General features: G+C 41.0%; 1 protein-coding gene across 3 annotated transcripts; it reads right to left on the bottom strand.

The window, feature by feature from the left end:
* Window positions 1–3: 3 nt before the first annotated feature.
* Window positions 4–25541, bottom strand: CUNH12orf75 (chromosome unknown C12orf75 homolog). 3 transcript variants are annotated; one of them, XM_052668616.1, is made up of 6 exons: window positions 25400–25541; window positions 18791–18815; window positions 13583–13618; window positions 12595–12674; window positions 11754–11789; window positions 4–3528 (listed from the first exon to the last, which is right to left on the bottom strand). In XM_052668616.1, the coding sequence occupies exons 1-6, from the start codon at window positions 25440–25442 to the stop codon at window positions 3521–3523; spliced, it is 228 nt and encodes a 75-aa protein (XP_052524576.1). In that variant the 5' UTR covers window positions 25443–25541; the 3' UTR covers window positions 4–3520. The 3 variants fall into 3 exon arrangements, with proteins under 3 accessions (XP_052524576.1, XP_052524575.1, XP_052524573.1); XM_052668615.1 differs by lacking the exon at window positions 4–3528 and adding an exon at window positions 9699–10460 and having other exon boundaries at window positions 25400–25534; XM_052668613.1 differs by lacking the exons at window positions 4–3528; window positions 11754–11789 and adding an exon at window positions 11805–12031 and having other exon boundaries at window positions 25400–25537.
* Window positions 25542–27223: the final 1682 nt, after the last annotated feature.

The following is a 27223-nucleotide window of genomic DNA, read 5'->3' as shown; positions in this document are numbered from 1 at the left end:
ATTTCCAAGCTGTTAACGGAAACAGTCACGCAGTCTGAGGCTTTTAAAGAGAAAAAAAAAAGAAAAAGAAGAAAAACACAGTTGTTTTGCTAATATGAGTAATGTTCCTCAGCATTTGTAATGAAATTAAGCTTCTGATTGCTTCTCCATCTAGAAAAGAGTAATTTCCACTCAAGAAGTGCAGAGAATAGCATTTCAATAGACAGCAATTCATCAGCACTGCTGGGACGCTTGCTTTTCTGCTCATTTCCAGAATCTCCTTCCAGTTTCCTTTTTCTACACACAACAGGCACACCTCCTTGTCCTCCAGCTGATGCACAGCAGAGGACATGCAGCGAGAACAGAACAGGTTCCGGATTGGGCAGCCCAGCCTCACTGGGGATTGCAAGAGCCTTGGGAACAAACTCGCCAGCACAGACTCTTGGCTTTCGTTGGAGGAATACTGAGATGTTATCCAAACAAAGGCCCTCTGCTTGGGCATTCAAATTTGAAAGCTTTTTGAAGGTTTTGAGCCAATTGATATAGCCAACACTAGCAAGCCTGTGGCACAGGCAAGACAGGGGTTTCTGATTTCCAGTGCCTCACATCTATTTTTAATTCCAAAATCAGATAAACAGTAAGAATCAAAAGCAAACTGACAGAGAACCTGTTGGAAAATAGCAGCTGTGTACTTCTGACTTTTTCCACAAGTAGCTAGGCTTTAAGGAACAATAACAAAACTGCAGTGCCAGAGACACACAAAAAATAAATCAGTGATTAACTGTTTTTACAGGCTTCTCATTTGGCTTTTTAGGAAAACTAAATTTTTGCATCCTGTTCCCAAGCAGTTCCTGGCCATCTGAAGGCAGGAGCTGTGTTTCTTATCAGATGTCTCTTCTGCCTTGATGCACCTATGCTAGTTTTTGACGAGCAGTAAAGCTATCAGCCTGCTTGCCCTTTTTAAGCTTATTTTGCATAATGGCAACTTCTGAGTTCCCAGTAAATTACAGTAAAGTTTAAGCAGGATTATTTGACCTTGAGGCTTGATATTTTTCCTCATTGCCCTCAGTAATAGGACTACCTTTGGGTGACCAAGAAGCAGCTTTTAGTAGTTTAAAGACAAATGTTTGCCTTGGAATTAAAAAAAAAATTGCATTTGTATTGTCCAGCTTGTGCAGGCATTTCAAGAAAACATATTCCTGGGCAATAAATTGGTCCCAAGCAATGGTAAAACAATGATAAAATCAATAAACAAAGATGTGCAAAATTTCCAGGGAAAATATGAATATTTGCTTAGGTTAGTCTACTACAGCATATATCCTGTGGGAAAAAAAAAATAGAATTTGATCATAGCTTTTAACATCTATCATGATGTGGATATATTAGGAAGCTGAATTTTCTTTAACGTTTCCTTTATTTGTTGTGATTTTAATGGTTTTTTTAATTTGTTGTGAGGAGGGGAGGAAGACAATGAATCTTTTGGTCTTTAGACATAGCGTAGACATACACAGTGTGCACTGTAGGTCAGAAAAACACACCAGGATGCAAAAATTTATTTTAAGCTATGTTGTATTTAGGACTTTACAGAGCACCCAGGAATGGTTGGTTGCCTTTTTTGTTGCAGAATCACAGTATCATTTAAGAAAGACTGGAACAGGGATATAACGAAACACCTTGAAACTGGACAGCAGCATGGAATTCATTGCAGATAAAAAAAATCCTAGCACTCAGAAATGTATTCTTACATCTTGGATGACAACCTGAAGTAGCCCAGAGCCAATGTTTTTATAGACTCTGTTATCTTTCAGACTTGACCTAAAAGCTTCATAAGAAGCAAAGTTATTTAGAATAATTTGATTTATAAGTGATGTCCATAAAGCACAACTTTGCCACAAGCAATTGCACAGTGACAAGCAGCACTGGCTATGCTGTCATTGGTAAATACTTTGCAAAAGGAGAGGACTTGTCATTTTAATACCAGCCTCCAAGTCAGTATATTGAAACTAAACCCTAAAGTTAAAAACAAAAAAACACGAGTTGTGGGAGTGAACAATTAATTACAGTAATTTTTTTTCCTGGAAATCAGAATAATAAGCACAGGCTCTTATCAAAATTTGAAATAAGTATTTTGGAACAGGTAAGCTTTCTGCTGGTAAGACTGTGTATATGGATACTGTAAAATTGAAATTTAAGATGTTTTATATCATTTATATCTCTGAATGATATGTTGGAAGTTACAGAAAAGAAAAACAAGAGAGGTATAGCAAGACTCCTTAGAAAGGATTCCTCATGAATTTTTAGGACTTTTAAACAAGCCTTTGGTATTCTCTCTTCAGAATGCTGTTTTCTCCCAGAGGGCTCAGACTCCAGGGAATCAGCACTTCCATCAAGGTCTGCAGGGTTCTTTCCATGGAAGACATTTGAAGAAAATGATCCTCAGCAGCACCAAGAAACATGCTGTCTTTGAACAAAGCTGCTTCTTGAGGCCAGACACAATTTGCTGACCTACTTTGGACAAGGATTTATTGACATCCTGGGCTGCAGCCTGCCTCATGTACCACTGCCAGGAGAGCTTGAAGCACAGCTGCTGACGGGACGGTGATTAATTTGATTGTCACCAGCACTGCTCTGAACATAAGGCTTTCTCAGGAGGCACATAAAAGGAAACTCAGTGCAGTCACTTGGATTTTGCTGCTAAGGGAGTGAGGGAAGCAGAAAAACAAATCCCAGCACAGTTTAACAAGGCCAGCCCTTCCAGCTCAGGGCTCTTTGCATTGGTCTTCTGTCACTGGGGTGAGGTACAAGCAGCCAGTGGAGGCTCACAAGTAATACACTGCACAGTTGGCCCTTCAGTGGGAGTGAAGCCATCATTCCTCATCCAGAGTGCAAAAAAGACAGTAGGATCACCAGAAGTAGTATGTCATGGAGATGTCCTTCTGCCTCACCAGTCTACCAACTGGTTATTTCAAACCACCTTGGATGTTTATACTGGTAGACACCACAAAGATGTGCTGTACAGCCACGTGACAAATGCAACATGATGAAAACTGTGAGTTTTTGAATTGTGATGAGCTATACTTTGTGCACATCAGTCACAGCCCGTGATCTAGGCAAAAACAGCATGTGTCAAAGGATCAGCCACTGTCAACTGGAAGTAATTTCCTTACAAGCTACAGAGGTCTGCAGGTGAAATTATTACAAGACTGCAACTACTTGGTGGCAACTGCAATGACAGTACAATGGAGACCTCTGTAATTTCTAACAAAGACATCTACAATACTTAATCACAGGACCTGGTTCCTTATTAACATGCACTTCTTGTCATCATTTGAAACCTCCCCAAAGAGACTGTACAATTTGCAAAATCATCTTCTCATTTAATTTCCTGGTAACCTTTATTCTCGTTTTGCACAGCACTGCTCCAACTGGAATATGATAGAAATACTTTCCCAGCATTTCCTGCACTCTAACTTTGTAGCACAAAACTGTGTGTCCAAAGGCACATCTGAAGGAGATACCATGATGGCGGTCAGATGAGGTTTCAAAATCCTGTAATGATTAAAGGAAGACTCATAAAACCAGGCCAGTCCAAATTTCTTGATGGTGGAGTCACACGTACAGAAAAAGCTCTTCCTACGGAACAACCAGACATCATCCATGCTTTGGCTAAAGTTGAGAAGAAAACAGCTGAGTGGCAAAGTATTTGGGATAAAATGTTCTCCAGCAGCACCTACTTACAATGCTCACAGAGAAGAGGTGTAAAGACAGCCTTTTAGCCAAACCAGTCTGTGGCAGGGCTCTAAGTTCAAGATGAAAATGGGGAACAGTGTCTTGGAAAACTACTACAAATTACAGATTTTTATAATAAATAAACATTTTTGCCATGGATTATTTCAGCCAACATGAAAACAAAAACAAAAAAAGAAAAAAACGAAGAAAAAAAACAGAAGGAATAAGACTATCTTTCAATAATTGTAATACTGAAAGGCATCACATGATTACACTACTCAAATCTAGCTTAATTCATAAAAAAGTGGGATTCATTTTAAGTGTGAAAATATGTATGTCTCTATGACAGAGTTAGTCCATAGTGTTTACCACTTTTCCTAAACCTTTGAGTGAGAATTGCCTGCAATTGTATGAGAGAGGCTCCTTGTTTACCTTACTGGTTCGGATAACAAATTGGCTTCCTCCTGAAATTCATATTAAAAAAAACTATAAGGCTGCTCTTTGTAAATTATTATCAAAAGATAAATCAAAAATCATTTTCCAATTAGAATTTTCATGATTCTTTTCACTGTAAATCTTGGGTTTCTCAGGGAGCAATTATTATGCAAGTAGCGATGTTCTGAACAAAGGCTTCAACAGTGCTGGATAAGTTCTACAACTATCATTCATTCTATGAAATGGAATTTTGAATTTATAGAAACCCCATCTCCTCTGGCTGGCACAGTTTCCTTACTACAAATTAATTTCCTGCCAAAAATGGTTTGCTTTTATCTGATGATCCAAAGCAGTTCCTTTGATAGAAAAGTAAAATAATTTAATCATTTATTTATTAAACTAACCCACAATTTGGAAGAGGAAAAAGAAGTAGGCAACTGGTTTCTTGCAAGTCTTCAAAGATGACGCACTTTGTTATAATAACCAGATACTTGGAGTTCGCTCAAGTTGTTACCATTTAAACATTAAGATCTAATTAAATCTTCTAATTTTATGGAAGATCTTTTGGCTGATTTCCCAAAAGCATGCAAGGCTCCTATGGAAAACCAGGTAATGGGAATCTGTCCAAGTTTTTCCCTTACAGTAATATGATTTGGGGAACACAAGCTTAGCTGGGGGAAAATATTCAAAGTTACAGTCAGTGTAACCATGTACAATAGCACAAATACATTAGACTCAAAATGAAAGGTGTGCATTACCTTCTTGATTTTACTTATTGATAAACATGGCACTATGATTGTGTTCTGTCAAGTAGTGTTCAGTAGTGACGCAACATGGACTTTCTCCAAAGTCTGAATACCTCTTTAACTTCAATAAACAGTCTTACATTTTCCTACAGTCCAATCTCCCCCACAAAACAGTTACTGAAAGTGACCTGTCTCCAATTAACATGTCTCTCTGAATCACGGCCTCACAGTAAGAACTCAGTGAGCTCAGCTTTTATAGAGCTGAAGCTGTCCTGCAGACAACACTGAGATTTGGCAAACATAAAACATGGGCAATGTTAGCTAAGTGTGGAATTTAGTTCTTCACATTACCTCTCCTTCACACATCTTTTCCTTCACACTGCCTCTTCCTTTAACACTGGAATCAAAGACCAGAAACAGAACTCTCTCAATGGGCTGCTAATTCCCTGAACACTGATAAGACCACAGTGATCCACTGGTTATACAAACAACTTAAAATATATGTCATAACTAAACCAAGGCTTCGCTTCTACCTCTGCTTTGCTTTTCAGATTAAACTCTTTCTGTATGTTCTATAATCTTTTCTGTATGTTCTATAATCTAACCCTGCACTATGCCTGTTAATGATTTTTACATCTTGTGTATTTTCTCAGTTTACTAAAACTGTTTTTCAAAAGTGATGCAAGCTTTCAAAGAGATTAGAGGTTTAAATCTGCAAGGAGAGATGTAAACAAAGGGAACACCATTTGAAAGAGAAGGTAGAATGTTTATATATCCTGGTAATATCCAAGAAGACATATAAGGTTAACGGGCTCAACACACAGCATTAAAAAAAAAGAAAGAAAAAGAAAAGGATATAAATGGTTTCCCAACAGGTTGCCATCTCAGACTTCTAAGTGTAAGCCAATCTCTATTTCTCTTCAGTCTTAAAATGATTTGGCAATTGTCTACTTCTTGCTCTATGTTCAACAGATGAAAATCACAGAGAATAGAGCAGGTGCTTAATTAAACTATTTCCTTTATTTTACATAATTTTCAGTTCCTGACATTCTTCTGAATCTGTCTTTGCAGCATAATCATAATATAATCCTCTTTCTTTCACGTATTTCCTCCTTTCTGGCACTCTTAAGTCCATTTCATCCAGGTTCCGTCCCATGGTATCTTTCTTATTCTTTTCTCAGCAGGCTTAAGCTCATGAGTCTTGGTTTAAGAAGCTTCACTATGCTTCCTGGAAAGATCTGTTTCACGGGCAGTGTCCTATCTTCACCTATAGCTATTTGATTCCTACAGAATGGGTGGCAGCCATTCTAAGCACTCACAAGCAGGTTTCTGCTGTCCGGTGAATACTCCTATGTTTGAAAACTCTTAATATTACAGCAAAAATTGCTAGACTGTGTAAAACAAAATTGCTCCCATTATGATCACTTCAAGTTCTGTGAAAGTTTGTTGTTAAAACGGGTTGAAGCATTTAGTCCAGTCTCAAAAGGTTTCCTGCAATACTGGCACACCTTTGCTTTGTGGAAAGTTTACAGCACAGCTATTTTCTTGGTCTGTTTATAAATCCATTGCAAAACAAAAATATTCCACAAATCACCCTCCTCCAGCCAAGTTCTCCACAAAGCCAATTCAGTTCAAGTGTTCAAATTGCTGTCAATAGGAAGTGATGACAATGTACTGCAAAACTCCGAGGAACTATAACCAGATAAGAGCTTCTTTAATGGGTACACGCACTAGAGGAACTGTAGCAGCAGTCTGTAATAATTGTCACTTCTGATCACCATGGGAACCAAACAGAGGTCTGCTTTGCTGAAAACACATTAGTAGTGACTCACCTACTGCTTGGGAAGCATGATTACTGAGAATCACTAGAGTTGTGTGGGTGACAGAGAACAATATGCCAGTGCATTAGTAAAAAAACTGATGCCATTTCAACCGTACTTGGATACAGCAGATTCCTTTGCTAGAGATGCAGGATGAAATCAAGTGAATCACTGCTTTTTGTTTCTGTTCAATAGTAACAAACCCCCCCTTTATGTTCTGCAGTTTCAGCCCTATGTGGCCTCTACTATGAGAGGATTTTGCCCTAGTGAACAATGTCCCCTATGTCACATTACAGTGGGCTTTACCAGGGTATTCACAACCTTCTTAGTGATGGATTTAATGTTTGAGCAACACAGACGTTTAGCTCTATGTTGCATCCTCTGAACTGTACTGCAGGATGGATGGCACATGCAAGATGAGCAGTATCTCTACCTGGGCCATGCAGAGACTGAGAAGTTGAGTCCTCACAACTAAGCTCCAGGTTCTGCACTCAGAAGAAAGCAAAATAAATAAACTGTCCCATTAGTGTAATTCAAAGGGCCAGCTGTCTTCCAGGTGGAACAGTTTGTGCAGTGAGACAAAAATTATCACCTAAGAAGAAAGCACAGCTGTTTTTTCAGCAATGGCAAAGTGTGGTTCCAAACCTGTGCTTAGGAGGCCTAGTATTTTTCAAGATTCAGTTGTCTGACCTGAGATACGTAACTTCCAGAATAATATTTCTGCCGTTTGAAAGAAGCCCAAATTGAAGATTCTCGGGTTCTGAAGCCTGAATGCATTGTCTTTGCTAAAGTACTTTCAGAGTGCAAAGATACTTCCTCAGCTTTGGCTGGAGAAAGAGTGACAACGTGAAATAGCACTACAGCTCAGCATTTAAATGTTCCTTCTTTACACATGGTAATTCAAGAAAGTTTTGACAAAACCAAAGCGTATTCCTTAATAATAATAACTCTGCCATTCAATGGCTTCTTGTTTTCTGTTTGCAATTCTCACTCTGAACCATCAATGAGAGCCTAAATATCTTCCAAGGGTGCCATCAAAAACGCAGCTGTCAGCTGGCATATAGGGTTTCTTTTATGTTCCTCCTCCTTACAGAAATATCCATAGATTGTAAGTTTTGAAAGAGTATGCTCATTTCTCCAAGAAATGTCATGTGCTTTCATTAACAAAGGCTTAGGAAATGTTACTCACCATAGAGGAATTTTGATGAGCAGACAATCAGTTTCTTAAGCGGAATTTAGCCAAGACAGAATACAGTGCACTGTCATAAAGTTTCTACATCTCTGGGTCCTTGGGAAAACAAAACACAAGAGTTTGCTAATCTAAGGCGAGTCCACGGCCCTACCTCTCCAGTTTGACAAGATCTACTACTGAGGTTTCAGCCTATAATACTGAAACATATGTCAGTTGATGGTAAGCTTTTGTGGTGATAAGATGCAGAGGAACAAAAATACTAAGAAAGAAACCACCGTACCTCCCACACATTCAGAGGACGATCGTTATGAGTGTAGTTCTGCAGTGTGCTCACTTCTTTGTAACTTTGCACGAGAAAAATCAGGTGAAGACGTGTAACAAGAAAAGTTTCAACTGCCAACAAGTTTCAACTCCCTCATCTGTCCCATCACCAGCTCCCGGGAGTTATTCTTAAAGACCACTTTGTTTTGTGCTCAATCCATACAAGGGACTTCAGATGTCAGGAACAGAACAAGAGCTGTTTGAATACAGCCTGGTCCATTTTTTCAGTGATTCTTTCCAGCAAGGGAAGGAGAGATTACTGGTGTCTTCCACTGGCTTTTCTAACTGAACTATGATATATCCTAGGATGACTGGTTTCTTGTTGGTTTCTGGGGGGATTTTTTTGTTTGCTTTGTTGTTTACTTTCCTTTGGGAAAGGCAATCATGGTTAGGTCAGACATGGGCCTTGCTGTTCTCTGCTGAATAAACTTGTGTGTTGTTCAAACCATTTGGATTGTTTGTGGAGCATGTGATATGGAAACTATATCCTTATGCTCCGGTAAGCTGGCAGGAAGCAAAACTGCACATTCATTACCCAACACTATTTGAGTTCTCATCAGCTTGGCTTGTAAGAACAGGAGTATGCAGATGTAATTTGCAGACAATCATTCAAAATGAGATATTTTAACACCAACTCTTAATCTTCAAGTTATTTCAACTTGGTTCTAGGTTGAAGGGATCAAGTATGAACTGTATATTTGTCTTTAGGAACTGGAAGTTTGAAAGCATTGATACACAAAGCAGCAGAGTTCTTGAGAACAGAAGAAAATATTGCCACAAACACTTAAAAGGTGGCACACAAGAAGTATTTTTATATACTTCTCTTTACAGACTCACACTAACCAAACTTCTGCTTGTTTTAAAGCTGAAGCTGCAAGAAATCATGATCAGTAATTGCTTATTTGTCTTAACAGGTATTGGTGAAATGGGCAAGGATTTCAGGGTTCTCAATGTTCCATTTGATGCCCAAGTTTCTGTTTTGCTTTTGCTTTTATTTGAAAAGTGGTTGTTAATCTACTGTAATACGTGAACGTGGTGGGGATTTCTTTTTTTTTTTTTTTTTTTTTGGTGTAACATTGTGTCTTTTTTAAAAAGTTTGACTAACAAATTATGCAAACAAGTTTTAATAACTATAATACTTGTTCAGCCATATGGAAACATGCCATCTCATCTGATTCATGTTTTGTGAAAAACCTCCAGGTGTTATAAACGCAATGAATTTTAACCCCCCCCATCCATAACTCCATACATTCATACGTGGAAATAATAACACCACCGATTCTGTTACTATTTGCCATATTTGAGATGACAGGAGATAAGTTGGAGACACAAAACTCAAATAGTGATCAAGCTCACTACATTTCAGGAGGACACAAGGCTGGATGTTAGTCCAGCTATCTCTGACAATACCATCACTTCACGCTCACTCAAGGAAATGTCACTGTAATATCACATAGAATGGAAAACATAACATAATAGTTTGGTTCATTCATGTTTGTTTTTGTTTTTTTTTTTCACATAAAGCTTTATAAAAGAGATAAAGCTGAAGAAAATGAAAACAGACATACATATTATGATGAGATACACTGTCCTTATTTAAACAAATTTCCTTGAGCAATGTATTTTTAAAAGGTGAAAATTAAACTCTAGTATCTGTTTCAATGTATAAAAGTGATGATAGTAATTATAAACAGCCCAATGGTCTTCTGCCTATTTCATCCTAGTAAGTTTTCACAGCAAAAATAGTAAAATTTGCAATATTACCAAAAAGATGCAAATCTGTTAAATATATTACTCTGAAGTAAATTAACAATTAATTTATAAGAATCTACCATAGGAACTATTAAGTGGACAGTAATAATGATTTCCTATATAAAATCTATTAAAAATTTTTGGAGAAAATATATGAAGCACAGCTGATAGCTGATGAAATCTGCAATATGGCCACAGAGAAATAACTTGCAGATCATCAAAGTTAGCTCTTGTGCAGAAACATCCACCATGAGTTCATTAATTTCATTTTCCTCTGGAGAACAGCAGGAGGTTTCCATAACGCGATCACCATAGCAAACAGATTCAACGTTGTACTTTAAGCTTTACCCGTAGTTGGAACTTGCAACAGCTTAGGTTTTTTGGTGCTCTGATCTGTCTTGCTCTCTGGAAGGCTATGTAAATATAAAAATCTTCAGCAGAAAGACAACTCTCTCTAAAGTACTGGTAACTGGTCTTTGCAGAAAACTGCCAAAAACATAAAAAAAATTAGGGATAAACAGATTTAGCTGAACTGGTAAAGCCACACAGCAACACTACATACAAAGCAGTCAACTAGGTGTCTGTTAGAAGCTGTGAGATTTGAGGACCATGCCCTCTAGACACACATGGACATAAATTCTTGGAGCTCACTGGAGACTTTGAAGCTTTAAAGGTGCTCAAACTGTTTTCCATAGCCCGAATGCAGGCAAGCTTTGATTTTGCATCAATGAAGTCAAAGAGCACTTTCAACTATTTTGAACAGCAAAAGAACTCAGATTCCAGTCACCAACCATAAATGGAAAGCCCCAACCTCAAGAAGGTGCCTCCACCTTGCTCAGATCAAGCATGACTGTGTTCTTGGCTCAGACACCTTGGCCAGGTTACTGAAATTAGTGTGATGACCAACTTCAGTTCTCTCTGCATGTGAGGGTAGAGCCCATGGAGCTTTAACTATTCACATGATTAAAAACAACCAGTATAGTTGTGTTCTGCTCTACCGGCTCTGCATCCAGCACCAAGACCAGCCAGAACCATTTCTGGTTCTTCATCTAAATTAGAAAAGGGTTCTCCTTTCTGTAGGAAATGTTGGTGGCTTTATAATTCCCCCTCCACCCCAGATGAGCAACACAGTTCTCTTTTGAAATTTGTCTATGTTTGTTCACTTCACATTCTGAATGGAAGATAAGCTTGCTTTGTTTTTCTTCAGACATGAATTTGTAAAGGACTTCTTTTAATTAGTCATTTAGTTGAAACTCTTAAGGCAGATCCTTTTTTCACTGTCCTATTCTGGCCAGCAGAGCACAAAGCACCACAGATTCTCTCCTAACAGGAAGAAAGCTCTAGTGTGTCACATACTGGGTGCCTCACGTTGATCTGCAAGGTGGCCCCAAAAATAGAGAAATATTTGACTGCAGGGATCATGCTGATTACATGCTGCTGAGTGCACAGTACCCATAGCAGGTTTCATACTGCTGCAGGGCCATCTGCAGTGTGGTTGAAGGGGAGTACAAAGACATTCGATTTTTATTCATACACAAACAGGAAAAGATGCAGTTTCCTTGCTTCACACTTCTCATCAAGAAGGTGGCTTTACCCACTGCTTCGTTTTTGTCTGCACCACTGAGACTTGACCCTGGTTCAGCCCTTAGAATTCACAGTGCAGCTGGAAACACAAGCAGGTGACCCCCAGACTCCTGACAGCAGCTCATGGAGCACCACCACCTGGTTTCCTTCCAGCTACACATCCCAAACACAGAACAATAATTAAGCCATACTGACCTCCAGCTGTTTTGATCTTGATGTGTTTATTTCCTTCTAATCTTAATTAGAAAACAAAAGGTAAAGAAGGTTAAAACATTGTAACATATAACTTATTTAGAACACATTTAAACAAAGCATGCAACAGAGGTACTACTGTTCCAAAGACAGTTGCTATTATTATGACAAACAGTGTTATTTTTCTTCATTTTTTGTTTTGCAGCACATTTTGGAAGCTCCAGTCAGTGACTTAGCTCTGTGGTGTACATAAGTGACAGCAGCATTTTGTTGTATTAAATCTGAAAAATATTACACGATCTTATAAATATATTTATGGCTTGTCTACTAAGTATTTGTAAACACAATGTTTTATTTCCCACTGTTTAAAAATATAGCATGGAAAAGACACAGTTTGCACTAGGTATCATTTAAGAACAGAAGCAAACCTGAAAGCAAGCACTCACTAACCGTTATTACTGAATTTCACCACAGTGCAAGTAAACATCTTCAAATCTAAAAATAGTGCCAAGGCTCTGCAAGTGCATATATCATTGCCTCTTAATCCTAACAGTATTTTGCTTTCCTTGAATTCACACAGCACTCAGAGCACAGAGAAGCTGTTCAGAAGACAATGTACCACCCTGGCACCATCTGCTCTATGATTCTTCAGCAGAAGTTGGAATGTTATAACTTAAACGGGAGCAATCACTTGGGTGATTATAAACAGCCCCACTGCCTTAAGTGAGCCCAATGCTGTTAAGTCTGTCTGAAGTAATCACTGATTTTTAAAGGATAAATACATCTTACTAGATAAAATTTAACCAAGAAAGTGGGAGAAATGCAATGCACAACCTTACAATACCTTTTGGTGCAGTTTTCGTCTGACTGGAAACCATGGCAGCCGCATCCGATGGCAGACCAACATACACACCCCCATAGTTCCTGATATGAAGAAAAAAAAGTAACAGACATCAGAGCTTAAGTGAAACACTTCTTCCAGTAACATAAATGTCACACAACAGTGTTACAAAGACCATGGATGGACAGAGAGGATGCACAACCACAGAAGTCCTTCTTTCCCAAGGCTGCAGGAAAGGTTCTTCTAGAGACCCAAGAGATAGATAGTCTGATATCAGAGCATAGCCCTGAGACCACAGAAGCACCTCCTTCTAACAATGCATGCCAACTAAACAAGACTTTGACCTCTCCTGATTAATAAATAGGATCTACACCCCCTTCTCAGGGCCATACTTGGAGAACACTGTTAGTAAGAAGATGCATAAGTGTATTAGATACTTTTGTATTCCAACCCTCTCCCTTTCATGACAATAAAGAATGTATTTCCAGCTCTGAAGTCAGTATAAAAAGCAGGAACTGATGCAAGGATGTAGAAATGGGGTCCTTAAGAATCTCTGCCATACTTGGAGCTAATTAGAGAGTAGCTTCTCTGACCCATTAGGTACTAAATGAATCACTTCTCCTCCAGCTCCTGCATCTCTGAGTTGATTTCTGATTTGTTTGATGACAGAGTTGTACTTTCTTCAATTTCCAGCCCAACAGAGATCTTCCAGTGATGCTAATGCCATCTGTGGCAGGGCTGTTGTGATGGCAGAGGCCCCTGGCCATTATGGGGCAGATTACTTACCACTGTGAGATACGCGCTCCTCTTGCTGAAAAGCTCCTTTCCCCAACACATTAACAGGGGTGACGATCACCAATTTTGTGTTTTGCACGAGATTTCCTACTCTTTTTTGCTTTGCTCTGATGGTGTCAGTGGGAATTAATATGATGCATATCCAACAGCAAAATTCAGTGCAGTCAATTCCAAATAAAGCAAGTACAGCACCTACCTCCTTTTGTCATCATCTGATACAGATTCTTCTGCTCTGTAACACCAAAAGACGTAAAACACATTAGCAAATAGTTTCTTTCAGATACTCTGACCCTCAGGGTAGATTCAGGGGCAAATGAAGAACAGTATTACTACTGATCCCAGTTTCATTCAGATCATCCACAATGCTATAAAGTACTCACAAAGGCAAAAAAAGAAGGACAATTTTCCAATCTAATGTATGGAAGAAAGAAAAGGATTGAGAACAGATGCAGCTTACTTGCCTTGATTCCTTCCAGTGATGCCTGAAACTAGGCTTAGGAGCTGAAGTTGGTAAATAAATATATTTCCTGATTGAGTCCCCACATAATGCACACAACATAAAATCTCTGAACAAAACAGAAACAATTATGTGCTGTTCTTCCATCAACAGAGGACTAGATGAGAGTGGACATCCATGACATAAGAACAAGGATGAAGAAAAAAACCTTCACAGTAGCTGTGCCACAATGTGTTCAGGAACCCCTATATAAAGTGAGGTACTGCTACTACTGAAGTCAGAGTTGTTTCCCAATCAACAAATTGCAAAATTTGTCCCTTATAAATGGACAATCAGTTTTCTTTTATTGTCTGGGTAAAATGGATAAGGAGTCACTGAAGTTTGACTACCCCTCCTTGAAATAGTGCCCAGTGTAATTGAACCAGAGCAGAGGATAAAGATAAGAAGGCAAATGTGGTTTGAAAAAAAAAAAAAAAAAAAAGATAAAACTGTCAATGTGATTCCTTGTGGGTAATAGTACCCATGCTGTGCTCTCACCTCTGAGAATCACAGAACTGTAGAGGTAGGAAGGGACCTCAAGAGATCGTCAAATCCAACTCCCTGCTCAAGTAGGTTCCCTACAGAAGGCTGTACACATAGGCACCCAGATGGGTCTTAAATATCTCTAGAGAAGAAGAATCCATAACCCCTCTGAGGAGCTTTGCTCTCTGGCCTTCTTGACAATGCTCTCCAGATGGGTAAGAAGCATATCCTCTGCCATCACCCAGCCTCAGCTCTCCTTTACACAGCCAGAAAAAAAGCAAAGACCCCTTTCCTTGAGAGCTGCATGAAGTTGCTTTATCACTGCCCAGCTCCAGCAGAAGAAAGAGGAAAGCAGATGTTTATCAATGGGTAGGAGTGAGCTGTGTATTTTTAGTTTTTAAAAAAATGACCACGCTTTTAGAAAGGAACTTTGGGTGCCAGGAGATCACAATCATTTCTGTTGAACCAACCAAATGTGTCACCAGATTATCTCATACAATTGGAAACAGTTTCTATAATCCAGATTAACCATTATGCAGGGAAAAGAATTCTTTTAAAGCACTGACAAGTTCAGGAGTGGCTCAAAGCCTCTAAAATGGAATTGTAAGAATAACAATCAATATTGTCCAACAGGAAATTAATGTCAATGTTTAAAAAAGCTTCTGCCAGGCAACAGGGCTATTTTGTTCTGTTCTAGCAATGTTCCGTTATGGGGCATCACTGAGCAATTACTGTCATTCTCTCACCAAAACAAATTACCCAGGACTATGATTAAGCAGGCTAGGTTTTTTAAACATTTTACTTTCCTACTTTTCTCTTAATAGCTACAAATCAAAGTCTGATCTTAAAATGCCTTTTCTCTTAAATTCTCACCAGCGAATATGCTCAGAACAGACAACAGTTCTTGGACTGGGTGATGGCTGGATTCAATCTGCCATACTGCTACTACTGAGCAGACAGAGGAAGAACAGAAAAGTGTTCAGAGGAAAATAAAGAAAAATGGGACACTGACACTGGAAGAAAAAGCCATTTTCCACCTTTCCAATGGCTCATTTCAAAGCAGCACGGGAATGAGTGCTGCTCCAATTTACATATTACGCATTTTCGCACATCTCTTGCCTTCATAAACTGCAATCTCTAGTTTAAGGCACCATTCTGAAAGGTGCACACTAATTTCAAATGTTTAAATTTCTAGGAGCCAGCTAAGGCCGATGGAACCACTGCTGCTCGTGCACCCATGCTGCATGAGCAGCGGTGGCCTCAGGGAGTGAGCTGCAATGGTGACACTCAGCCACACAGGAATGGGAATGAAAGGCAGTTCCCTTAGCTTCAGCAGCACACTAATTGCTGCACCTCCCAGGCTCACTCTCCCCTCTCCTCTTCTGTTAAGTCTCTAGCTTCCCCTTTTGACAAGGATGAAAGAAGAATCTAGCATAAAAAAAATAACCTATAAATATCTCATTTTGCATCAAAGAGCCTCTATTTATGGTGTCCTCCAGGCAGAACAAGTTATGATATGCCTTTCTGCACCAGGAATGGACAGTAACTCAACAGCTGGACCAGACAGTCTGATGTGCTTTGCAGTGATCTGATGCTGTGCCACTGCACCTTCCCTTAGACACTGTTGATATCTGCTGCAAAGAGGCTGAGATCACATTTTTCAGCAGGTGACGTAGGTGGAGTCCTGCAACTGGTAGGCAGATTTAACAGCAAATTCACATAACAGCATCTATTTTCAGCTAAAATAAATGTTTCTTTTGGTAAGGATTTGTCTGTCCCATGAGGATTCCTGTCACTCTCTTAAGTCTGAAAAATATTCTTGGTCATCCAGCTGTCAGTTTTCACATCCATCAGTCCTGAGTCCATTTGACAACATACAAACTGCCATTTTTCACATAGTGTTTTAAATACAAAATGACAGGCATTCGCATTAATTCATCCCATCCACATTTTTCTTATCTCAGGTTTTATGGCTTCGTCCACGTTGACCTCCAGTATTACGCAGACTCCTTCTAGCAGTGCTCAGCAGTGCCACCAAAAATGACTCATTAAACTTTGCAGATTGTAACAGATTGTGTCACTTTAGTTTCCCAGTATTTCTTCAGACCAAGGGACAGGGACTATCAATTTGTATTTGATGGATTTCTCCCCAGTATTTTGAAACAGGCTAAAATTATCGTATCCTTTCCTTCCCACTGTTACTACTCTTCATCTGAACCTAGGCACACTTTCAATAGGCATCACACTGTTTTGCAGTGTATACTTTATCCCTTCCAAGCTTTCCCAGATAGCACCACGTCCTTCCTTTAGAAGCATGGCAAGTGATTTGCTTGAAGCTGGCTGACAGGTTCATCAGTTATTTGTAAGTGGGAGTATACAGGAAGAGATCACATTCCCAGATAACACGCCTGTTTTGTTCTAACCTCAATCTCAAGAGAACTTAGCATGGACAATTACATTATCATCCTGATGTTAGTAGTGGAGCAACCCAAGGTCAAACATGCCCAATCTAAGGCCCAGAGGGCCAAGCAGCTTCCTTGTGGTCACTGGTAGGCTCTGAGCAGGATCCAGCCCTCCTTTGATCCACCCAGCTGCTAGAGTCCCAACGGGTTGCCCTCAGGAAACAAGAAATCTTCTGAATTACAATAAGCAAATCCTGTGCTGAAAAATGTGATAGAAGTGAGAACACACTTAAAAGCTTTTCTTGACCACAGTGAAATAGTTTCTTTTTTCCAGCGTTCTACTTCTGTTGTAAAAATCTGCTGCTAAATATTAGGATGATTGATCTAGGACTTTTCTGGTTATACTGCTGTTTCTCTCCCTTTAACAGATCTGTGTTTCTAAGGCCTCACTAGAAGACTCAATTATACTATTATTCACACACGTTGTTCTGCTGGCCCCACTGTACTTATTCGAATGACTAATGGTTCCAGGACCAACTCTCTTTCTTGCAGTCAGCACTAAAAATTTGTTTTTTTTCTAAGTTATCTTACTACTTTTATGAAACTTGACAGATTATCTGTCACTAAGTATCAACACAGTTCTACATGTACCCATAGCTTCAAACACAGAAATGTCTACTACATTCTTAATTTTAACAGTGCTTGCAGATTTTGAAATGTAAAACTATTCAAGAACAAAGAAACAGAGGCAGTTGTACGTAGTTGTTTAAATTACCTAAATTGCTTGAACAACACAAGACCCTAATATAAATTGAAAACAGTGTGTTTGGATACCTAGGAGTGTTGAGCGCATGAATGCTGCAGGCTATATCAAAAGGGCTTCCTCATAAGCCTGCTTTTAGCAATTTGCTTATTGTCTGAGACTGAAAATTCAGATCACATAGGTAGCACAAATCTCAAGAGTACCTGTCACAACAGCATTCATCTCACAAGTGAGACCCGTCTTTAATTCTAAGCCATGCTCTCTAATAGCAAGGACAAGCCTGTGCTTAAGATCTTCTCTCCGGGTATTTTTGACAGCCCTTATTTGTATACCAGGATTCTTCTGTTCAATTACAGTAGATATTTAAAATGAACTAAGTAAAACCCTGTTGCACAATATGAAAATACATCCCCAGTTCCTCAGTCTCAAACTCCAGAGGCAAATAATCATTCTATGAAATAGAAGGCAAGACCTTGGGACGCCTTCTTTAGTGTTTCCTTTCATAGCAAAATAAATTTATGTCTGATTAAATCTGTCCCTGCACACTTTGCATCAGCAAATGAAAAACAACCTGAGAAGGCCTAATCTTTTGCTGCAGCTTTTCTGAAAACCAGAAACTGGCAACAGGCAGCAGGGTAACAGAGGTTCAGATCTTCCATGTTTGGAGAAAAACAGGATGGGTAGGGCTGCCCCCTGCTCTTCAGCAGCAGGGATAAGAGACAGAAAGAGGAATGATAGATGCTGTCTTCAGTTCAAAGACGGTAAAGGCCATAACTTTCCCTAACAAATGAGGCCTCACTTGCAGCTAGTTAGGAAGGTGAGTGTTTTCAAAAGGAAGTCTGGATGGGTCACCAGGTCTCTGGCAAAGTGGGAATATTTGCCTAAGTTAAACATCTCATTAAAATCTCCCACATAGCTGAGCGGATGCTCATGTTTCACTTCATACAATGACATGCCCCTTTCAGAAAGCTGTACTGGCACGTGATGGGGAAGAATAGTCTAAAGTTGTACGACCAGCTAAGGAAGACAACTTTCTCAATGGAGGCTGAGAAATAGAAGGGGAATGAGTCTGTGGAATAGTAAACATGAGGTGGTTTTGAGGAGATGGAAGTTGTCACCAATGACAATAAACACCTGACAGTGTTGATAATACACTAGGAGCCAGATGAATCATTACGCGTGACTAAATCCAGTGTAAGACTAGCAGGACTGAAAATAAGTCCAGGGTTACATGTTTGAAAGGGCAGAGCAAGTACTTACGCATCTTTAGTCGTCCCTGTGGCACCTAGAATGAAAAGGAAAAAAAAAAGAAAGTATGTTTACAAGATAATGGCATAATCCTTAAACCAACTGATAGTACAATAAGCATTTTCCTCTCTGTCTTAAACAACTTCCTTACGCATACTGTAAAAGAGAGATACATATAGCTTTTGGTGATTTTGTCTGCTACAAAGTCACTGCTGCTAACCGAGCAGTTACTCCTAAATACCTACTTATTTTGAACATGTGCCATTTGATCCAGCTGCAGATTCAGCACTACATCTGTAAACACTGCTCCATTCTTCCTGCCAGACGAACACAGCTTCATAAAACAACTAGACAGAAACACTATAAACACTGGGACACAATCCACCCAAAGCTCCAGTCACCTAAACACATCAACCACTCCGTAATTCATCTTGATGTTTAACTAAAAGCAAAAAGACAAAAGCCACAACTGGGCTGCCTGATCTCAGTGATCGATTTTTTGGTGACTCAGACGCTTCTCGCTGGGAGAGGCACATTCACTCAAGTATGAACTCTTTCTCATTCCTCCCAAGTCATTAATGCCATGTTGCTATTACTGGTATGTCATTCACCTGAGTAATCAGCAAAATATTCCTCTTACTAATTACAATGGCTAGAGTAGACACTAGAAAACGTTTCACTTCTCTTTTTTCCCTTCCTTTCAGTGTTTAGCAGGAAGATGGCATCCGAGCTCACTCTGCAGAAGCTACAGTTATCAAGCCAATAGATACTAGGGTTGTTTTTTTTTTTTCAGCTCTGCAACTTCATTTCTTGTAAAACTTTGTTTGCTGCTGAAAAATATCCGTAATGAACAAACATCTTTCACCTTACTCCAGTATGTGATAATGTGCCTTCTGCACCTTGGCTTCAAAACCAGAGGAACAGAACTTTCAAGGCCTGCATGGCTTTCCAGCACTGCCTACCTGAATGGATAGCTGGAACAGAAGGAAACATCCCTTCTTACTGCTAACTCTTGAGGATAATTTCACTCCTGCATCCCCTTTGCCTAGTAACACTACAGACTCATCTTGTATTGACCACACAGATTTCTTTGAGAGTCAGCAAAATCTCAGTTCTCCTGTATGTATCAGTAGAAACTCTTAATTAAGCTGAAGGATGCACCTCTATGAGTAGACAAGCTTTAACTAGCTTTTAACATTCTACCAGGCAGCTATCTGAGGCTTTTGGCTCTGGAGGTGCATCTACATGGTATAACACAGAAACCCTCCAAATTAATTGTGTCCAGATGGAAGGCTGGCACTGCAGCACCACATGCAAGCCCGCTCTTGGCTGACGTGGGAAGATATCTTTTGCTACTACCCAGGCTAGTTGGCTCCGAGTCAGCCCAGCTGTGCGTCTCCAGGATACCACCCTGCACATCGAGACAGAGCCCAGGCGTCCACAACAGCTCAGACAGCAGATATTTTGGGAAGTCTAATCACATTGCTGTAGGCAGCAGGATTTTTTTCAGTAGAAACAATTATTGTGTTCTGAGTCTGTTCTGCACTAGAACTACAACCTGCTTATTTTCTTACATCAGCTAAGCTCACTGCAAACAAACTTGATTTCTTCAAAAAGGCTCACGCTCTTTTGTGAAGCCTTCGCTGAGCTCTCGTCGAGTTCAAGCCAGGCTCTCAGAATTTTGGGTCTTGTAGGACAAGGGGAAATGGTTTCAAACTAAAAGAACGAAAATCTGAACTGGTTATAAGGAAGAAGTTTTTAATAAGAGTGGTGAAGCACTGGAACAGATTGCCCATAGAAGCGCTGAATTCCCATCACTGGAGACATCCACAGTCAGGATGGAGGGGCTCTGTGCACCTGATCTAGCTGTAGGCGTCCCTGTTCATTGCAAGGAAGTCAGCCTAGATGGCCTTTGACAGTCTCTTGCAACTCAAATAATTCTATGATTTAAATAAATTAAACCTTCCTTGCAGGAAACATACCAGAATTGTTTGATACGTAGACTGAGACTTTAGCTGAGTGGGAAGAACTGTCGGCCTACAGCACTGCAGCATTTCTGAATGTAGAGACAGAAGTTCCAAACAATCATCAAGCACACTTCAAAGCCAAAACCATTCTCAATGCCATGCCCCTTTTCAGAGCATTACTTACAGAACTGTGCATCACCTCTCTCCCCACCAGCAGCATGGGAGCTAGCTCTGGACATAAGAGGGGTCAGCTCACAGCTGGAAGTCCACATGGCAGGCAGGCATTAGGGTACAAATATACAAGTACTCTGGGACAGAAGCTGTCTCAGAACCTTTAGCATGGGGTTCATGTCTGTGTTGGAGAGCAAAGCAATGCTGAGTGCTCCCAATACCCAGCAACTGGTCCCTTTGGCATTAGGGACTGAGCCACGGCTGGAATTCCCTGCAGCTTTTTTGAAATGCTCCTCACACAGAAACACTGAGAACTAAATATGATGAAAACAAATTCACTTCTTAAGAGGTAATTTTTACTGGCTTGTTTCCCTTCGTTTTTATAAGCACAAAGAATTATGTTACCCTCACCCCCGTTGATGGGATTCCATTACAGTTTCAGTACCGTAATTTCTCATTTTCACTAGCAGAAGTGAAAACAGAATGTAGTCCAAATTCACTTGAGTACTACTAAAGTGTCTGAATAGAGACCTGTAAGTGCTTCCAGTTCACTTGCTGGCAGTGCTGTGCTTGAAGGTGAACACCACTTCAGTTAGGCGGCTCATAACTTTCTCTGTGTAAAAATTCATAAGGTTTCTTCACTGGGGAGCCTGAACAGCCCTTATACACAGTTTTTATTTCACAATGGACCCAATAATGTTGCACTTTGCAAAGACTTGCGTTTATTTTAAAGTCCAGTCCACTCACCCTCACTCCTATTACTTCACCAATATGTTTCTTTAACTTTTCCATATTTTTGTAAGCAACACATTACTCCCGTTTCTCAAGTTCCTCCTGCCAGAAGTTCAGTCAAAGTATCTTGTTTAGCAACTATTCACAAATAGCTCTTCCACAACAGCAAGACTTAGTACTCTTGTAGCCATGACGATTTAGAAATATGACTTGAAAAAGGCTTTTCTGAAAGCTTTTCAGTTTTTTTCAATTACATCAGCTTGCCCTAAAGAAAGGCAGCACTTGACCCCACAAACCTTGTCTTCATCAACTCACAGTGGTTTTGCCATGCAGCAAATAGGCAAGCTCACTGTAGAGGCAGTAATAGCAAAGAGAGCGGAACCCTTCCTGCACCATGCAGAGTGACTGGGGATCGGAGGAATCATGAGAGGCACTGTGTTGCTTGCTTAGCAGATCTGTAAATGAGCAAATCCCAAAGCATCCTCCTTTCAATGAGAGGGGGTCTGAACTTTCAAAACAAAAGCAGGATTTCAGTAACTTCAGGGCAAACACAATAGGTGTTTGAGAGAAATTGGTAGCCAAAGAGTATATACCTCCATTTTCAAACAATATTTTCTTGCAAATACTCCAAATGATAAAAAAAAATGCAATAAAATATTAAAAATCACATATACATGCATGCAACACATCTGAAGTTCTCTGTCATATGCTCCCTTTTGATTTGTGCCAAAAAACAGCCACATGGAACCAAACCCTAACATCACAGGAATTCTTTGTTGTGGGTGCCCCATCCCTGGAAACGCTCAGAAGCCAGGCTGAATGGGGCCCTGGGCAGCCTGAGCTGGTAGGCAGCAACCCTGCCCATGGCGTGGGCATTGGAGCTGGATGGGCTTTAAAGTCTCTTCCAACTCAAGCCATTCTGTGATGCTAAGATTCTATTCTGATCTACCTTTTTTTTTTTTTTTCCTTTTTTTTTTTTTTTTAACAGAAATTGATTACTTCTTCAGCTCCTCAAGCGGTACTTTGGTACATAGACACCACCTCCAATCAAACATTAATTATTTTCACAGCAGAATGGCTTCCTTGGTATTCCACCAACTTGATGTTAATAAGTCTGTTTAAACTTGGTGTGAAAATTCTCTTTCATCTTGATTTGGCTAATTTTAAGCTTCCCATAGAGTAACAGCTTGTCTGCCTATTTAAATCAAGGCTAGACTGCCAGCTTCTACGGAATGCCATAATTTAAGGCGTTGTCATTCCTACTACAATTGATATAGAAAAGAGTAGGTAGTTAAAAAACTCTGAGTGAAGCAATGCTAGTATGAAGGGAAAAGCCTTAATGCCAGAAAAGGGGGAATTAATGGGTAAAATGATGTATTTTAAAGCCCAGAAGAGCTGTTTGGAGTTCCTGAAGCATCAGGAAATACCATGAAAGAAGGATATGTAAAGTGAAATAACAAAACATCACAAAAATAAAAAAAAAAAAATTGATAATAAAATTATTTGTTATTGTTAATAAAAACCTTAATGGGATTATTTTTTTTTTCAAATAAATATAATCCACAGTCAACATTAAAACAGCTGGTGGTTCTAAGAAGGATGTGCACATATCAATTTGCTCAGAAGTCTCCATTTCTCAGCTGAGGAGCCTTTAAGCCTCACATCCTTTTGTCTGATGCCCTGGAAGGAAAATCTGAGCTCTGTCAGTTTTACTGGCATTCTGGAGTGCTGCACCACAGACAGAAATGTTATTCTAGATCATGAATATTAGTTTAGACCCTGCAGACCACAGGACTGAGACCTCCTCTGATGTAATCCTAGCCATGCAACACAGCTAATGTCATTAGCTGAACTATCATTATGTATATGTCTGCTTAGGAAAAAAATCTAGCTGGGCTACAATTGAAATTTTACCCAAGCAAGAAAATGGGGACCGACAAAACCGAAGTCTACTCTGCTCCGTGAAGTATGCTACAACATTATCCTTAGTGGCAGAAATATGACCAAGAGTATCACAATTATATGTACCTCCAGCTTTGACATCACTGGCTGCAAAATAGTCATAACTTCAGCATTAAAGTTGTAGCCATGCAGTGCAAGCCACATAACTCATTTGTACTCATATTGTACTCATTGCTAAAATGTTGAGAATTACACTTTTCTTAAAAGGTCTGCAATCCTGATTGCCAACAGTGTGTCTTCTCCACATAAATCATTTTTATCAGACACAGTATGTAAGGGGTGCTAAACTGCAAAAACAAATTAGCTATCAGACAGCTAATGCCTTACTTCTGCTCCCAGCTGTTGGTGATTACAGAGCCATTGACTGCACAGTTATTCCTGACTTATATCAGTGAAAGTGAGAGCTGCACCTTGTGGAGAGCCAGACCTGTTTTGGAAAGGTCTGTCAGTGCAGCAACAATAATCACATTACATTGATCACAGATTTTATACGGTGATGTTGTTTTTAACCTGTGCTAAGCCACTGGAGAACTGTGGATTATTTCTAAAGAGTGTGCAAGACGCTGCAAAGAAATGCAAACCAAAGTATTTTGTGAGTAACAGTGCAGGCACGTTTAGCTATCCAAGAGCTGTACATCATTGAGAATCTTTTATGAACAGGCCAAAATCTGTCAAAAATAGCTACTGTTAAAGCAACAGTGGGCATTTATTTAAACATACACTGAGTTCAAAGTAATGCTCTGCATAGTGCCACAGTTCATTCAGCGCTCGCTCATTTGTGTCTTGCAGTGAGCTCTGCAGGGTGGTGGCCACACCAATGGTACCACAACGGCCACCACATGGAGACAACAGCCAATCAAAACTTAAACTTCCCTCCGAGCTGCTCTGATGGCTGCCACGATGCTTTCACCCAGCAAACAAATCCAGGCTGTGAGCACCATCCTAGCAGCAGAAAGCAACTTCAAGGCACGGTGATGGGGAATCAACAAGTGGAAGAGAATTCATCTGATGTTTAAGCAAATCCTACAGTGCATTCCTTACAGATGAGGAAGGCCTCTGGTGTATAAATCTCAGACATCATTTAAGAGAAATCAAGTAAACAATAATGGTTTTAAAGCCTCCCCCTATGGGTGCGAGGCACAGGACTGAGAAAGGCAGTCACACATCACAGCGCATCCATCCATCCATCCACACACCCTGAAGCCCTTCCACCCAGGCACAGTGCCACACGCTAAGGCCAGCACTGAGCTCTGGCTATGGGCAGTGGGCTCAGGGCTGAGCCCTCGAGAGCTGCTGCTGCTCTGACCGCAGTTTCACTGGGCGTTTTCAAGACGTTGTGAATTTAATAAATGTATCTGAGAGACTCACGCAGGGATTTAAATAGATGGCACTGTTTGCCGAGTGCAGTCAGGATGAAAAATGATTTATAAATGCTCGCCTTTATAACGAGGAGGTCAAGGTCCATTTATTAATTTCCATCTATTTTCCCCTTTCGCAGGGGCTGGGTGGAGAGGGGGAAGGAAGACACAACCGCACCATCTGCCCACACCTCCCCTGCTCTGAAAACAGCAACGCGCAAAGCGGAGAGTGGAAGGGGGGTTAAGGAAACCCCAACCTCAAGGCGCTCCCCAACTTCTCCGGCCAGCAGAGAGACGGCACAAACCCATTTCCGAAGCGGCCTTACGTCCCTGTAAGGGACGGCTCTCACACCCCTGCCGACCCCCAGCCCGGCCCCGCCGCCCCCCCAATCCCCCGGGGCAGCCCCGGCGCGCCCCGCCGCCGCCCCTACCTCTCCCGCCCGCGCCGCTGGCCGTGGAGTTGCCGCAGCCCATGGACGCCGCCTGGGCCGCCCCGCGGTGCGGAGCCGCGCGGAGGGGAGCGGCGGCGGGAGGCTGCAAGCAGCGGGCGGAGCCGGGTGGGAGATAAAGCCGCTGGGACCCCTCCTCCTCCCCTTTTCCTCCACCTCCTCCTCCTCCTCCTCTCCCCACCCATCGCCCCGGAAACCGCTGGCCCTTCTCCGATCCTCCGGCGAGTTCCCGCTGAAAGCCCCGCACCTTCCCGGCCATCCTCGATAACCCTTTGGCAGCTCCGGGACACCCCTCATCCGCTGCGGTGGCACAGGGCGAGGCGGCAGAGCCATTGCTGCTTCCTCAGATGGTTGCTTTCACTGTTTCTCTTCTGACAGAAGAGGCTTCTGGATGCCATTGGGACCCACTGGATTGGGAAGAGCTACAGATTCACTGTTACCTGCTGATACCAGAAGCACAGAGAAACACGCAAGATGAGTTTACAAACTCTACAAGGATTCTTTTCGGGGGGGGGCAGCCTGATCTGGTGGGTGATAGATCCAATGGTGGCAGCAGAAGGTTGGACATGCATGGCCGTTAGGATCCTTTCCAATCCGAGCCATTCTGTGATTCTATAGTTACTTCCCTCAAATAATTTCTCTCTTTTTTTTTTTTTTTCTAACTCAAAACTTTCCATCCATACAGAGCAGTAAAATATTTTCAAACTCTGGTGATGTACTCTTGCTCAGTCATAGAATCATAGAATGGCCTGGGTTGAAAAGGACCACAATGATCATTGAGTTTCAAGCCCCCTGCTATGTGCAGGGTCGCCAACCACCAGACCAGGCTGCCCAGGGCCACATCCAGCCTGGCCTTGAATGCCTCCAGGGATGGGGCATCCACAGCCTCCTTGGGCAACCTGTTCCAGTGCGTCACCATCCTGTGAGTGAAAAACTTCCTCCTAATATCTAACCTAAACCTGCCCTGTTTCAGTTTAAAACCATTCCCCCTTGTCCTATCACTATCAACTCATGTAAACAGTTGTTTCCCCCTCCTGTTTACATGGTCCCTTCACATTCTGGAGGGCCACAATGAGGTCTCCCAAGAGCCTTCTCTTCTCCAAGTTAAATAAGCCCAGTTCCCTCAACCTTTCCTCATAGGAGAAGTGTTCCAGCCCTCTGATCATCCTAGTGGTCCTCTGGATCTACTCCAAGAGCTCTACATCCTTCTTGCGCTGGAGGCCCCAGGTCTGGACGCAGCACTCCAGATGGGGCTTCACAAGAGCTGAGTAGAGGGGGACAATCACCTCCCTCTCCCTGCTGGCCATCCTCTTTTAATGCAGCCCAGGATGCTATTGGACTTCTGGGCTTGTCTTCCACCAGGCGTGCATGCATAGTCTTCTTTACCACATCAGCCCCGAAGCACAGAGGCTTAGATTTTGCTGCAGAAAAAAATTTCCCAAAGGCTCACAGGCACATCTTTTTGTTGGCCAATTTTCTGAAAATCACATAGAGAAAAACAAATTTTCAGGCTGAGCTTTCAAGAGCCAAGCATCAGCCCAAAGTGAATTTTTATGGCAGAGTTATGAAAGAAGAATGGGTCCTATGAAAGCAAGGCTGAGACATGATTAAGAACCCTTATCTTTTTATAATATGAAAACAAACAAAAAGTCCCAGCTACCCATGGTGACCATAAAGTTGCCACAATGTGGAATAATCTGTGAACCTGGTTCATAGACCCTGGTAGGATTTAGGACAAAGGCAATGTGATTCTGTGTTCCTGAGTATATTGTCAGGGACTGTAATCAGCCAGGCTCTCCTGCTTCA

The sequence above is a fragment of the Tympanuchus pallidicinctus genome, unplaced genomic scaffold, assembly GCF_026119805.1.
Source record: "Tympanuchus pallidicinctus isolate F22 unplaced genomic scaffold, pur_lepc_1.0 scaffold8, whole genome shotgun sequence".
NCBI lineage: Eukaryota > Metazoa > Chordata > Aves > Galliformes > Phasianidae > Tympanuchus > Tympanuchus pallidicinctus.
This window is presented reverse-complemented; position numbering and strand designations above follow the sequence as displayed.

Coding starts and splice junctions, on each gene's coding strand:
- CUNH12orf75 (XM_052668613.1), bottom strand. CDS start 25,442: ATGGGCTGCGGCAACTCCACGGCCAGCGGCGCGGGCGGGAGAG. Junction 12,675..13,582: donor TCAGATGATGACAAAAGGAG/GTAGGTGCTGTA, acceptor TCTTCATATCAG/GAACTATGGGGGTGTGTATG. Junction 12,032..12,594: donor GACGAAAACTGCACCAAAAG/GTATTGTAAGGT, acceptor AATATTTTTCAG/ATTTAATACAACAAAATGCT.